The sequence below is a fragment of the Aquarana catesbeiana genome, linkage group LG10 (assembly GCF_042186555.1).
Source record: "Aquarana catesbeiana isolate 2022-GZ linkage group LG10, ASM4218655v1, whole genome shotgun sequence".
Taxonomy (NCBI): domain Eukaryota; kingdom Metazoa; phylum Chordata; class Amphibia; order Anura; family Ranidae; genus Aquarana; species Aquarana catesbeiana.
The window spans coordinates 1417046-1430008 of record NC_133333.1 but is presented as its reverse complement, the minus strand read 5'-3'; the positions used below and the strand labels follow the sequence as shown (position 1 = coordinate 1430008).

Genomic DNA, 12963 nt, shown 5'->3' with positions numbered 1-12963 from the left:
GACAATACACAGGTACTCAACAAGACAATACACAGGTACACAACAAGACAATACACAGGTACACAACAGGACAATACACAGGTACACAACAAGACAATACACAGGTACACAACAAGACAATACACAGGTACACAACAAGACAATACACAGGTACACAACAAGACAATACACAGGTACACAACAAGACAATACACAGGTACACAACAAGACAATACACAGGTACACAACAAGACAATACACAGGTACTCACAAACCTACGTGCACTTGCAGGCCACTCGCAGAACCACGTCCACTCGCAGACCTACATGCACCCGCAGAACACAAGTACACAGTACACAATACACAAGTACTAACGATCCACACACACTACTCAGACAACACTCAGGTACTCACACTACACAGGTACTATGACCCCTGTTATAACCTCTTGTTTTAAACTCTGGTTTTTTACTCCCCACTTAGACCAGTTCTAATGGGACAGAGTTCCAGCAGACTCAAAAATGAGCAGGCGCACAATGAGTTCTACACAAGGTTATATAGGCCTCAAGCACCTCTGACCAATTAACCACTCCCCTTAATTAGTAGGCTGAAGGAAGCAAAGAAAAAAAAAGCTGTTTAAAAAGTTACAAGGAAAAGCTCCAAAAAGAACCTAAAAATGCAACCCAGCAATCACCAGCAGTCAAAAAGGAAGACTTGTTCCCTCTCCACTCAAGGTCTTCTCTATTTCGCTTCCAACCAGCAGCACACTGAATACTGCTCATCGGTCATCTTGTCAGTCCTGGTTCGTTTACGCACATCCAGAGGGAAAGGCAAGTTTCCTCAAAGTACTGTAGAGAGAATGGGACAAAAGCCCCATCAGGAGAACCTGTCATCTTTAAAACATCAGTTGGTTTGATACTAATAACACTTCCTTTGGCTGTGATCTTCGGAGTTTCCTCTTTTCATAGGAGGTTTTGGACTGACTGGGAAGAGTTTGCCTTGTGATGCTTATTTCAGGTCATCCTTCAGCTATTTGGTGAGAAGGACTAATAACGGCATGAAGGAAATATCTCTCTGTATGTGGACACAACATGTTAACTTTTAAATGAGAATCAGGTAAGAGGCCTCCAAGGAATCCACTATTTATATATGAGAAAAAGAACATAACTTGAATGAACCTGACTGATAAAACTATAGGTCTCCTATGATGGGGGTGAGGACAGGGGAGCTCTCTGTCTGGTCCCTGCAACCTCAACAACGGTCACCAAATGTCAGAGGGGTGGAAAAACCACATCAGAAATTGAGCGCTGACCTCCCTGGAAGCCTCTTCCTCTTATCCGGCTCGGCCTCCCCGATGACGGGAGGAGATGGTGGCTTGGCCCCCCTGATGATGGGAGGAGATGGTGGCTCGGCCCCATTGATGGGAAGAGACGACAGTTTTCAGATGCTGATGATGAACACAGTATCACAGTGGAACATCTGGTGCTTTGTACACAGATGTAGGGAACCCAGGAGACTGTGCTGGACTTCCATTTCACTCTGATGTCATCTGGCCGAATTCATATCCCACCCGAGATGCCTCTTCCTGGCTCTGCCCGATGCCGTCACACCCTGTGGTGCAGGTCAGAGGAGTGTGCAGCGGCTCAGAATGGAAATTTGCCAGGGGGACATTTAGCTGGGATGAGCTGTGGAGAGGAGAGGAGTCTGTTTCTTATCCTCCTGTCTGAAGCCCTCTTCGCTCTCCGAGGACCCTCCATCATATGACGACGTCTCTTTTATTCAATGCCATAGAAGCTTTTAAACTCCCAATGTGATTCATACGGTTGTCCTACGAGTCATCTTCCCAATGCTGTCCTCCAGGAGCGAGGTCACCCAGAATGATGGTGCTGGAGAGTGCCTGAGAGATGGAAATAATGGAAGACTTGGCTCATCAACAAACCCACCACATTCCCATCGCCTTGCACTACCACCAACCCAATCCACGTTCCTGTGTGTACCAGATGCATGCACTCCGCACACAGGCTCACATTCCAATCGCCTGCACTACCACCAACTCAATCCGGGTTCCTGTGTGTGTACCAAAGGCATGCACTCCACACAGAACCAGTACCAGGATGGAGGATCACATTCCCATTGCCTGCACTACCGCCGACCCAATCCGGGTTCCTGTGTGTGTACCAAAGGCATGCACTCCACACACAGAACCAGTACCAGGATGGAGGATCACATTCCCATTGCCTGCACTACCGCCGACCCAATCCGGGTTCCTGTGTGTGTACCAAAGGCATGCACTCCAAACACAGAACCAGTACCAGGATGGAGGATCACATTCCCATTGCCTGCACTACCGCCGACCCAATCCGGGTTCCTGCGTGTGTACCAAAGGCATGCACTCCGCACATAGAACCAGTACCAGGATGGAGGATCACATTCCCATTGCCTGCACTACCGCCGACCCAATCCGGGTTCCTGTGTGTGTACCAAAGGCATGCACTCCAAACACAGAACCAGTACCAGGATGGAGGATCACATTCCCATTGCCTGCACTACCGCCGACCCAATCCGGGTTCCTGTGTGTGTACCAAAGGCATGCACTCCAAACACAGAACCAGTACCAGGATGGAGGATCACATTCCCATTGCCTGCACTACCGCCGACCCAATCCGGGTTCCTGCGTGTGTACCAAAGGCATGCACTCCGCACATAGAACCAGTACCAGGATGGAGGATCACATTCCCATTGCCTGCACTACCGCCGACCCAATCCGGGTTCCTGCGTGTGTACCAAAGGCATGCACTCCGCACATAGAACCAGTACCAGGATGGAGGATCACATTCCAATCGCCTGCACTACCGCCGACCCATTCCAGGTTTGTGTGGGTACCCAATAGAGGCGTGCACTCTGCACACAGAACTGGTACCAGGACTGAGGAGCACAGGGATGGTCCCGTCACACCACATCAGCTACAAACACGTTTCTTACATCTTCATATTAAAAACAGCACAGACCACAACATACAATCCGCCGCAGAGCAGCCATTTTATTGGATAGATATTCCGGGATTTGCTTTATTGTCCTAAGAGGTCTTTGGTCACTGCGGCCCCTCTATAGAGGACCAGAGACAGAAAAGCACAAAGCAAAAAACCGGCAATGCGCACAATCCACAGCGACCAATCAGTGTGTTCATCACTGGCCAGACTGCCGAACGACTTGGGTGCTGTAAAAAAATAATGCAACAAATAATCATTTTTAATATTATAACTCCCATCACGTCCACTATACCCTTCCAACGGCCACACATGAGGATTGACTCGCTCAGACCAGCTCCATGAATCCGGAAGTACACAGTTGTCTACAAAACCACGTCATGCCGACATTGGGCTCCTCTGCAGATGACAGGAGGATGGGATGAAGACCGGATCATAAGTGATGAGGACAGGGGGAGGGTGGGATGAAGACCGGATCACCAGTAATGACGGGAGGGTGATAGGAAGGCCTGATCACCAGTGATGAGGACAGGAGAATGGGATGAAGACCGGATCACCAGTGATGAGGACAGGAGGGTGGGATGAAGACCTGATCACCAGTGATGAGGACAGGGGAAGGATGGGATGAAGACCGGATCACCAGTGATGAGGACAGGAGGGTTGGATGAAGACCTGATCACCAGTGATGAGGACAGGGGGAGGATGGGATGAAGACCGGATCACCAGTGATGAGGACAGGAGGGTGGGATAAAGACCGGATCACCAGTGATGAGGACAGGAGGGTGGGATAAAGACCGGATCACCAGTGATGAGGACAGGAGGGTGGGATGAAGACCCGATCATCAGTGATGAGGACAGGAGGGTGGGATGAAGACCCGATCACCAGTGATGAGGACAGGAGGATGGGATGAAGACCCGATCATCAGTGATGAGGACAGGATTGGATGAAGACCTGATCATCAGTGATGAGGACAGGAGGATGGGATGAAGACTGGATCACCAGTAATGACGGGAGGGTGATAGGAAGACCTGATCACCAGTGATGAGGACAGGAGGATGGGATGAAGACCCGATCATCAGTGATGAGGACAGGAGGATGGGATGAAGACCCGATCATCAGTGATGAGGACAGGAGGATGGGATGAAGACCCGATCATCAGTGATGAGGACAGGAGGATGGGATGAAGACCCGATCACCAGTGATGAGGACAGGAGGATGGGATGAAGACCTGATCACCAGTGATGAGGACAGGAGGGAGGGATGAAGACCTGATCACCAGTGATGAGGACAGGAGGATGGGATGAAGACCCGATCATCAGTGATGAGGACAGGAGGATGGGATGAAGACCCGATCATCAGTGATGAGGACCCGATCATCAGTGATGAGGACAGGAGGATGGGATGAAGACCCGATCATCAGTGATGAGGACAGGAGGATGGGATGAAGACTGGATCACCAGTAATGACGGGAGGGTGATAGGAAGACCTGATCACCAGTGATGAGGACAGGAGGATGGGACGAAGACCTGATCACCAGTGATGAGGACAGGAGGATGGGATGAAGACCTGATCACCAGTGATGAGGACAGGAGGATGGGATGAAGACCTGATCACCAGTGATGAGGACAGGAGGATGGGATGAAGACCCGATCATCAGTGATGAGGACAGGAGGATGGGATGAAGACCCGATCATCAGTGATGAGGACCCGATCATCAGTGATGAGGACAGGAGGATGGGATGAAGACCCGATCATCAGTGATGAGGACAGGAGGATGGGATGAAGACCCGATCATCAGTGATGAGGACAGGCACAGCTTACGCACGGCTCAGTGCTCCTCAGATTCTCCATGTGTATGTGCTTGGCAGGATGTGGCAAATCCCAAGGTACAACCATGGCTGCCAGGGATGGCTCCACCACTCCAGCCTCCAGATAAACAGGCGGCAATGTGTGAGAAAACGAGGCATCTGTGAGGCGGTGAGGAAGATGAAGATTCATGTGCCCTGGCCAGTAAGGTTAATGGGACCCAGCTTGGGGCAGTAATTGGGTGAAGAGCAGTAGCTGCTTCTCCTGCGGGCGTAGGACACAGCCAGCAGGGGAGGTTTCACAGCTTGGAGTGAATGATGAGGTGTCAGGTACACCGGAGGCAGCAGGAACCAAAGAAAAGACAAAGGAGGTCGGCTAGATGGAGGCTGGATAAGATTTTACTTCTCACTCGCTAGGGAAATAACACTGGAAAAAGTGGGGCCACACCGTCAGACAATGTTCGCACCCTCGCCCGTCGTCCATCAATGTCCGCACCCTCGCCCGTCGTCCATCAATGTCCGCACCCTCGCCCGTCGTCCATCAATGTCCGCACCCTCGCCCGTCGTCCATCAATGTCCGCACCCTCGCCCGTCGTCCATCAATGTCCGCACCCTCGCCCGTCGTCCATCAATGTCCGCACCCTCGCCCGTCGTCCATCAATGTCCGCACCCTCGCCCGTCGTCCATCAATGTCCGCACCCTCGCCCGTCGTCCATCAATGTCCGCACCCTCGCCCGTCGTCCATCAATGTCCGCACCCTCGCCCGTCGTCCATCAATGTCCGCACCCTCGCCCGTCGTCCATCAATGTCCGCACCCTCGCCCGTCGTCCATCAATGTCCGCACCCTCGCCCGTCGTCCATCAATGTCCGCACCCTCGCACGTCGTCCATCAATGTCCGCACCCTCGCACGTCGTCCATCAATGTCCGCACCCTCGCACGTCGTCCATCAATGTCCGCACCCTCGCACGTCGTCCATCAATGTCCGCACCCTCGCACGTCGTCCATCAATGTCCGCACCCTCGCCTGTCCATCAGACAATGTCCACACCCTCACCCGTCCATCAGACAATGTCCACACCCTCACCCGTCCATCAGACAATGTCCACACCCTCACTCTTCCATCAGACAACGACTGATGATAATCAGATAAAGATCGTACCTTCACCAGTACCTCAGACTATGACCACACCCTCATTCATCTTGTTCCTGGCTGACCCCTCTCTGTTTACTTCACTCTACATATGCCCATTTTAGCTATGGCCAACATGCTCATCCTTCGGGCACATCACCAGTGTACAGGTATTACTGAGCCAACTGCTTTGCACATGAAATACTAAGAGCTCATTCCTAAAGAACGTCAGACTAAACCGTGTGTGGGGCCTGATTGGTGAGCCTGGTTCTGGACGTTCTGCACATGGAACAGTCAGACTGCTTGTGGGTCCTATCAGTCAGCCTGGTCCTGTATATGGACTCTACATGTCATGTCAGATGTCCAGGAGCCATTACATGTATAGATGGGGGACGATCTCCGTTCATCACCAGCGACAGAAGTATTGAGGGGACAGTCAGTCAGAAGAAGAGAATCTCATAAAAGGTCACTCTCCTCAGTGTGGGGTGGGATTGGCTGTTCCCAGGACCACACTGTACGGTGGAGGACCTTTTCATGGTTCCAGTCTTCTTTTTCCTTCCTGTCGGTTTATCAAATATTTCTTTCTATGGAAAGCATTCAGTGAGTTTATGGCAGTCAAAGATAGGCACTCTTGTCCAATCAGGATCCTCCATTGTGTCACCTGTAGGAGATTCTGCAGCCTCCATTTCTAGGCACAGCGAGGACCCTGAGTGGCTGGTCTGCGATGATCCGAGCAGCTGGCACCATGTTAGGATTTCCGGTAAATCCAGCACTTTTATTCCCATAGATCCAGGAAGCTGGAATGTTTTACCGGATTACAATAGTGCTTGGATCAGAGGGGTGCAGTGACAGTCCACCAGTCCTAGAAGAAGAGGACCATGGGGGGAGTACACACGGGGGGGGGGGGGGGGTCTTTTCCAGGGAACAAGTTGGAAAGTGGGGGGACATTGCAGTTCATGGGTGGACAGTGGGGGCCAAAGTACAAAATAATAGAGGATCCCCAACATAGCAGAACATTACCCTAACCCCAAAACCTTGGTCCTGCTGCATTCTTTGCAGGGTACTGAAGACGTAGGAGAACAATAACCCCCAGCCTTGGTGTCAGTGAATAGGAAAGGGGAGGGGGGGGGGAAATTGCGCTCGGTGTTCAATTTAAAAACTGAAAAACGTGAAGTGAGTCCTGCAGCTAAAACACAATAACCCCAATACAAGGGCACACCAAATGAACAATAGATAAAATAGTGTAGCGCTGGACTAAAAATACGCATATAATGATATATGCAAGTGGACGGGGCCCATAAATGTGTAAGTAAAGTGACTAGTGAATAAAGACCATATAACATTCAGTCTAAAATGATCAAGTGCATGTATAGTGACACTAGAGATTAATCAAGTGCACCTGCATATATTTAAAAAAACAAGAAGTGATATGAGAGCAAATGGAAAAGTGGCAAACTTCAGGTGAATAAAATGAACCAATGTGACAGCAAAATGAATGAAAAATATATTATATCAACACAAGACATCTAATCACTAATGGTGCTAATAAATCCTAATGCTTAGTGATCGCACATGAAAAGGAAATTAAAATGAATATATAAACAGTCCCAAAAAAAATCCAAAGAACAGGTCCCAAAGCGTAGTGACACTCCAACACAGAATCTGGTTCAGTGTTCCACCGCAGCTGTTGCCCACCACCAAGGGATAAAAGTTGGAGGCTTACCGGACAGCCTGCGAACACCCTTATTCAGGGGGGTCAAAACAGGCTCAGTAGAAATATGTGGGTCCAGATGATATCCTCACCAATACACGTTACGTGAGCACGGGTCGCGCATGCGCGATTGGATTTTAAACGGCGGTGGAGCTTGTCTTTTATTTCTCCCCGTCAGAACTTTAAATCTAGTTGTTTGTATAAACTTTTAATAAACTGGCCAGATCGTCCTGCACTATTGGAGTATCTTTTTCTTTTTCTGGGGTTATTTGTGGCCAATTCTTTGCTGCATCTTGTGGTCAAGTCCTAGCTGCACCCCGTTTGGAAGCCCCTCTTGGCTTGCCATAAAAGATACCTGGAGAACACCTGGAGAGTATTGGTGAGGATATCATCTGGACCCACATATTTCTACTGAGCCTGTTTTGACCCCCCTGAATAAGGGTGGTCGCAGGCTGTCCGGTAAGCCTCCAACTTTTATCCCTTGGTGGTGGGCAACAGCTGCGGTGGAACACTGAACCAGATTCTGTGTTGGAGTGTCACTACGCTTTGGGACCTGTTCTTTGGATTTTTTTTGGGACTGTTTATATATTCATTTTAATTTCCTTTTCATGTGCGATCACTAAGCATTAGGATTTATTAGCACCATTAGTGATTAGATGTCTTGTGTTGATATAATATATTTTTCATTCATTTTGCTGTCACATTGGTTCATTTTATTCACCTGAAGTTTGCCACTTTTCCATTTACTCTCATATCACTTCTTGTTTTTTTAAATATATGCAGGTGCACTTGATTAATCTCTAGTGTCACTATACATGCACTTGATCATTTTAGACTGAATGTTATATGGTCTTTATTCACTAGTCACTTTACTTACACATTTATGGGCCCCGTCCACTTGCATATATCATTATATGCGTATTTTTAGTCCAGCGCTACACTATTTTATCTATTGTTCATTTGGTGTCAGTGAATGCAATAATAACCCCCAGCATTGGGGTCAATGAGTGCAATAATAACCCCCAACATTGGTGTCAATGAGTGCAATAATAACCCCCAACATTGGTGTCAATGAGTGCAATAATAACCCCCAACATTGGGGTCAATGAGTGCAATAATAACCCCCAACATTGGGGTCAATGAGTGCAATAATAACCCCCAACATTGGTGTCAATGAGTGCAATAATAACCCCCAGCATTGGTGTCAATGAGTGCAATAATAACCCCCAACATTGGTGTCAATGAGTGCAATAATAACCCCCAACATTGGGGTCAATGAGTGCAATAATAACCCCCAACATTGGGGTCAATGAGTGCAATAATAACCCCCAACATTGGTGTCAATGAGTGCAATAATAACCCCCAACATTGGGGTCAATGAATGCAATAATAACCCCCAGCATTGGTGTCAGTGAATGCAATAATAACCCCCAGCATTGGGGTCAATGAGTGCAATAATAACCCCCAACATTGGTGTCAATGAGTGCAATAATAACCCCCAACATTGGGGTCAATGAATGCAATAATAACCCCCAACATTGGTGTCAATGAGTGCAATAATAACCCCCAGCATTGGGGTCAATGAGTGCAATAATAACCCCCAGCATTGGGGTCAATGAGTGCAATAATAACCCCCAGCATTGGGGTCAATGAGTGCAATAATAACCCCCAGCATTGGGGTCAATGAGTGCAATAATAACCCCCAGCATTGGGGTCAATGAGTGCAATAATAACCCCCAACATTGGTGTCAATGAGTGCAATAATAACCCCCAACATTGGTGTCAATGAGTGCAATAATAACCCCCAACATTGGGGTCAATGAGTGCAATAATAACCCCCAGCATTGGGGTCAATGAGTGCAATAATAACCCCCAGCATTGGGGTCAATGAATGCAATAATAACCCCCAGCATTGGTGTCAATGAGTGCAATAATAACCCCCAACATTGGTGTCAATGAGTGCAATAATAACCAACATTGATGTCAATGAGTGCAATAATAACCCCCAGCATTGGTGTCAATGAGTGCAATAATAACCCCCAGCATTGGTGTCAATGAGTGCAATAATAACCCCCAGCATTGGTGTCAATGAGTGCAATAATAACCAACATTGATGTCAATGAGTGCAATAATAACCCCCAGCATTGGTGTCAATGAGTGCAATAATAACCCCCAACATTGGTGTCAATGAGTGCAATAATAACCCCCAACATTGGGGTCAATGAGTGCAATAATAACCCCCAGCATTGGGGTCAATGAGTGCAATAATAACCCCCAACATTGGTGTCAATGAGTGCAATAATAACCCCCAGCATTGGGGTCAATGAATGCAATAATAACCCCCAGCATTGGGGTCAATGAGTGCAATAATAACCCCCAGCATTGGGGTCAATGAGTGCAATAATAACCCCCAACATTGGTGTCAATGAGTGCAATAATAACCCCCAGCATTGGTGTCAATGAGTGCAATAATAACCCCCAGCATTGGTGTCAATGAGTGCAATAATAACCCCCAACATTGGTGTCAATGAGTGCAATAATAACCCCCAACATTGGTGTCAATGAGTGCAATAATAACCAACATTGATGTCAGTGGACACAAAAATAACCCTCAGTATCGGTGTCAGCGGCAATAACAACCCCCCAGCATCGGTGTCAGTGGGCAGAATACAGAGCAGGCATATGGCCGATAAACACAGAAAACATTAAAGGACATTTTTGGAGAAGGTCTTACCTCGGCACACCGTCCCGTTCTCCGCCGACTCGTACCCCGCTTTACACATACACCGCCCAATGGGCACCAGCCACTCCCCGTCTCCATTGCAGTACAGTTTTATTGGCACATCCACCTCCTCGGCATTCGATATACAAATCCCTCGAGCCGCCACCAAGGAGGTGCTCTCCGCCCCAGACAAGGTCTCCTGGAATACCGCCCCGTTCTGGATCACCCGCGGGCACTTCCTGTAAAAGACCCTCACGGCGATGAGTGACATGCAGCCGCCATAATCCTGAAACGCCAGGTAGAAGCCATTTTTAGAGACCGGTCCAAAGCTGCGCACTTCAGTGTTGATCTTCATGACACGACCACCCAGATCCACCTGGGAGAAGCTCTCATCGGCGGCAATGGTGTCCACCTTGGACCAGGGATTCTCCATCCAGCTAGGAAACGTCTTGGTGGCCGAGTCAAAGTCAGACTCGTAATAATAGAGATTGAAGGTTTCCTTACAAGACCCGGGAACGTTGGGAATGCTGCTACAGTCCCGCACCGAGAACTTCATCTCCACATGGATCCGGTGCGCTCCCCTCCGCCGGATGTACTTGGTCCTCAGCCAGTTGTTCTGACTCGATTCAAAGACGTTACAGACCTGGTACGTCCGGATGGTGTTCATGTTCTCATCGTAGCCGCTGACCTCTTCCCACTGCGCCAAGAGAAGAGAACACAGCGTGACTACGGGGACACCCCAAATATCTCCCCACCCCCACCAACCGCCCCACTCTTCCCACTACACCAAGAGAAGAGAACACAGCGTGACTACGGGGACACCCCAAATATCTCCCCACCCCCACCCACCGCCCCACTCTTCCCACTGCACCAAGAGAAGAGAACACAGCGTGACTACGGGGACACCCCAAATATCTCCCCACCCCCACCAACCGCCCCACTCTTCCCACTGCGCCAAGAGAAGAGAACACAGCGTGACTACGGGGACACCCCAAATATCTCCCCACCCCGACCAACCGCCCCACTCTTCCCACTACACCAAGAGAAGAGAACACAGCGTGACTACGGGGACACCCCAAATATCACCCCACCCCCACCAACCGCCCCACTCTTCCCACTACACCAAGAGAAGAGAACACAGCGTGACTACGGGGACACCCCAAATATCTCCCCACCCCCACCCCGACCAACCGCCCCACTCTTCCCACTGCGCCAAGAGAAGAGAACACAGCGTGACTACGGGGACACCCCAAATATCACCCCACCCCCACCAACCGCCCCACTCTTCCCACTACACCAAGAGAAGAGAACACAGCGTGACTACGGGGACACCCCAAATATCTCCCCACCCCCACCCCGACCAACCGCCCCACTCTTCCCACTGCGCCAAGAGAAGAGAACACAGCGTGACTACGGGGACACCCCAAATATCACCCCACCCCCACCAACCGCCCCACTCTTCCCACTGCGCCAAGAGAAGAGAACACAGCGTGACTACGGGGACACCCCAAATATCTCCCCACCCCGACCAACCGCCCCACTCTTCCCACTACACCAAGAGAAGAGAACACAGCGTGACTACGGGGACACCCCAAATATCTCCCCACCCCCACCAACCGCCCCACTCTTCCCACTGCGCCAAGAGAAGAGAACACAGCGTGACTACGGGGACACCCCAAATATCACCCCACCCCCACCAACCGCCCCACTCTTCCCACTACACCAAGAGAAGAGAACACAGCGTGACTACGGGGACACCCCAAATATCACCCCACCCCCACCAACCGCCCCACTCTTCCCACTACACCAAGAGAAGAGAACACAGCGTGACTACGGGGACACCCCAAATATCACCCCACCCCCACCAACCGCCCCACTCTTCCCACTACACCAAGAGAAGAGAACACAGCGTGACTACGGGGACACCCCAAATATCACCCCACCCCCACCAACCGCCCCACTCTTCCCACTGCGCCAAGAGAAGAGAACACAGCGTGACTACGGGGACACCCCAAATATCACCCCACCCCCACCAACCGCCCCACTCTTCCCACTACACCAAGAGAAGAGAACACAGCGTGACTACGGGGACACCCCAAATATCACCCCACCCCCACCAACCGCCCCACTCTTCCCACTACACCAAGAGAAGAGAACACAGCGTGACTACGGGGACACCCCAAATATCACCCCACCCCCACCCCGACCAACCGCCCCACTCTTCCCACTACACCAAGAGAAGAGAACACAGCGTGACTACGGGGACACCCCAAATATCACCCCACCCCCACCCCGACCAACCGCCCCACTCTTCCCACTACACCAAGAGAAGAGAACACAGCGTGACTACGGGGACACCCCAAATATCTCCCCACCCCCACCAACCGCCCCACTCTTCCCACTACACCAAGAGAAGAGAACACAGCGTGACTACGGGGACACCCCAAATATCACCCCACCCCCACCCCGACCAACCGCCCCACTCTTCCCACTACACCAAGAGAAGAGAACACAGCGTGACTACGGGGACACCCCAAATATCACCCCACCCCCACCAACCGCCCCACTCTTCCCACTGCGCCAAGAGAAGAGAACACAGCGTGACTACGGGGACACCCCAAATATCACC

The 12963-nt window shown here is 50.3% G+C and overlaps 1 protein-coding gene across 6 annotated transcripts in view; it reads right to left on the bottom strand.

Moving 5' to 3' along the window:
* The window catches only part of EPHB2 (EPH receptor B2), a 159181-nt gene that overhangs the window by 72608 nt on the left and 73610 nt on the right, over positions 1–12963 (bottom strand). For all 6 annotated transcript variants that reach the window (XM_073601427.1, XM_073601429.1, XM_073601428.1 and 3 more), the window contains one exon: positions 10347–11031. In XM_073601427.1, the coding sequence (XP_073457528.1) occupies positions 10347–11031 (685 nt within the window). The remainder of the gene's footprint in view (positions 1–10346; positions 11032–12963) is intronic.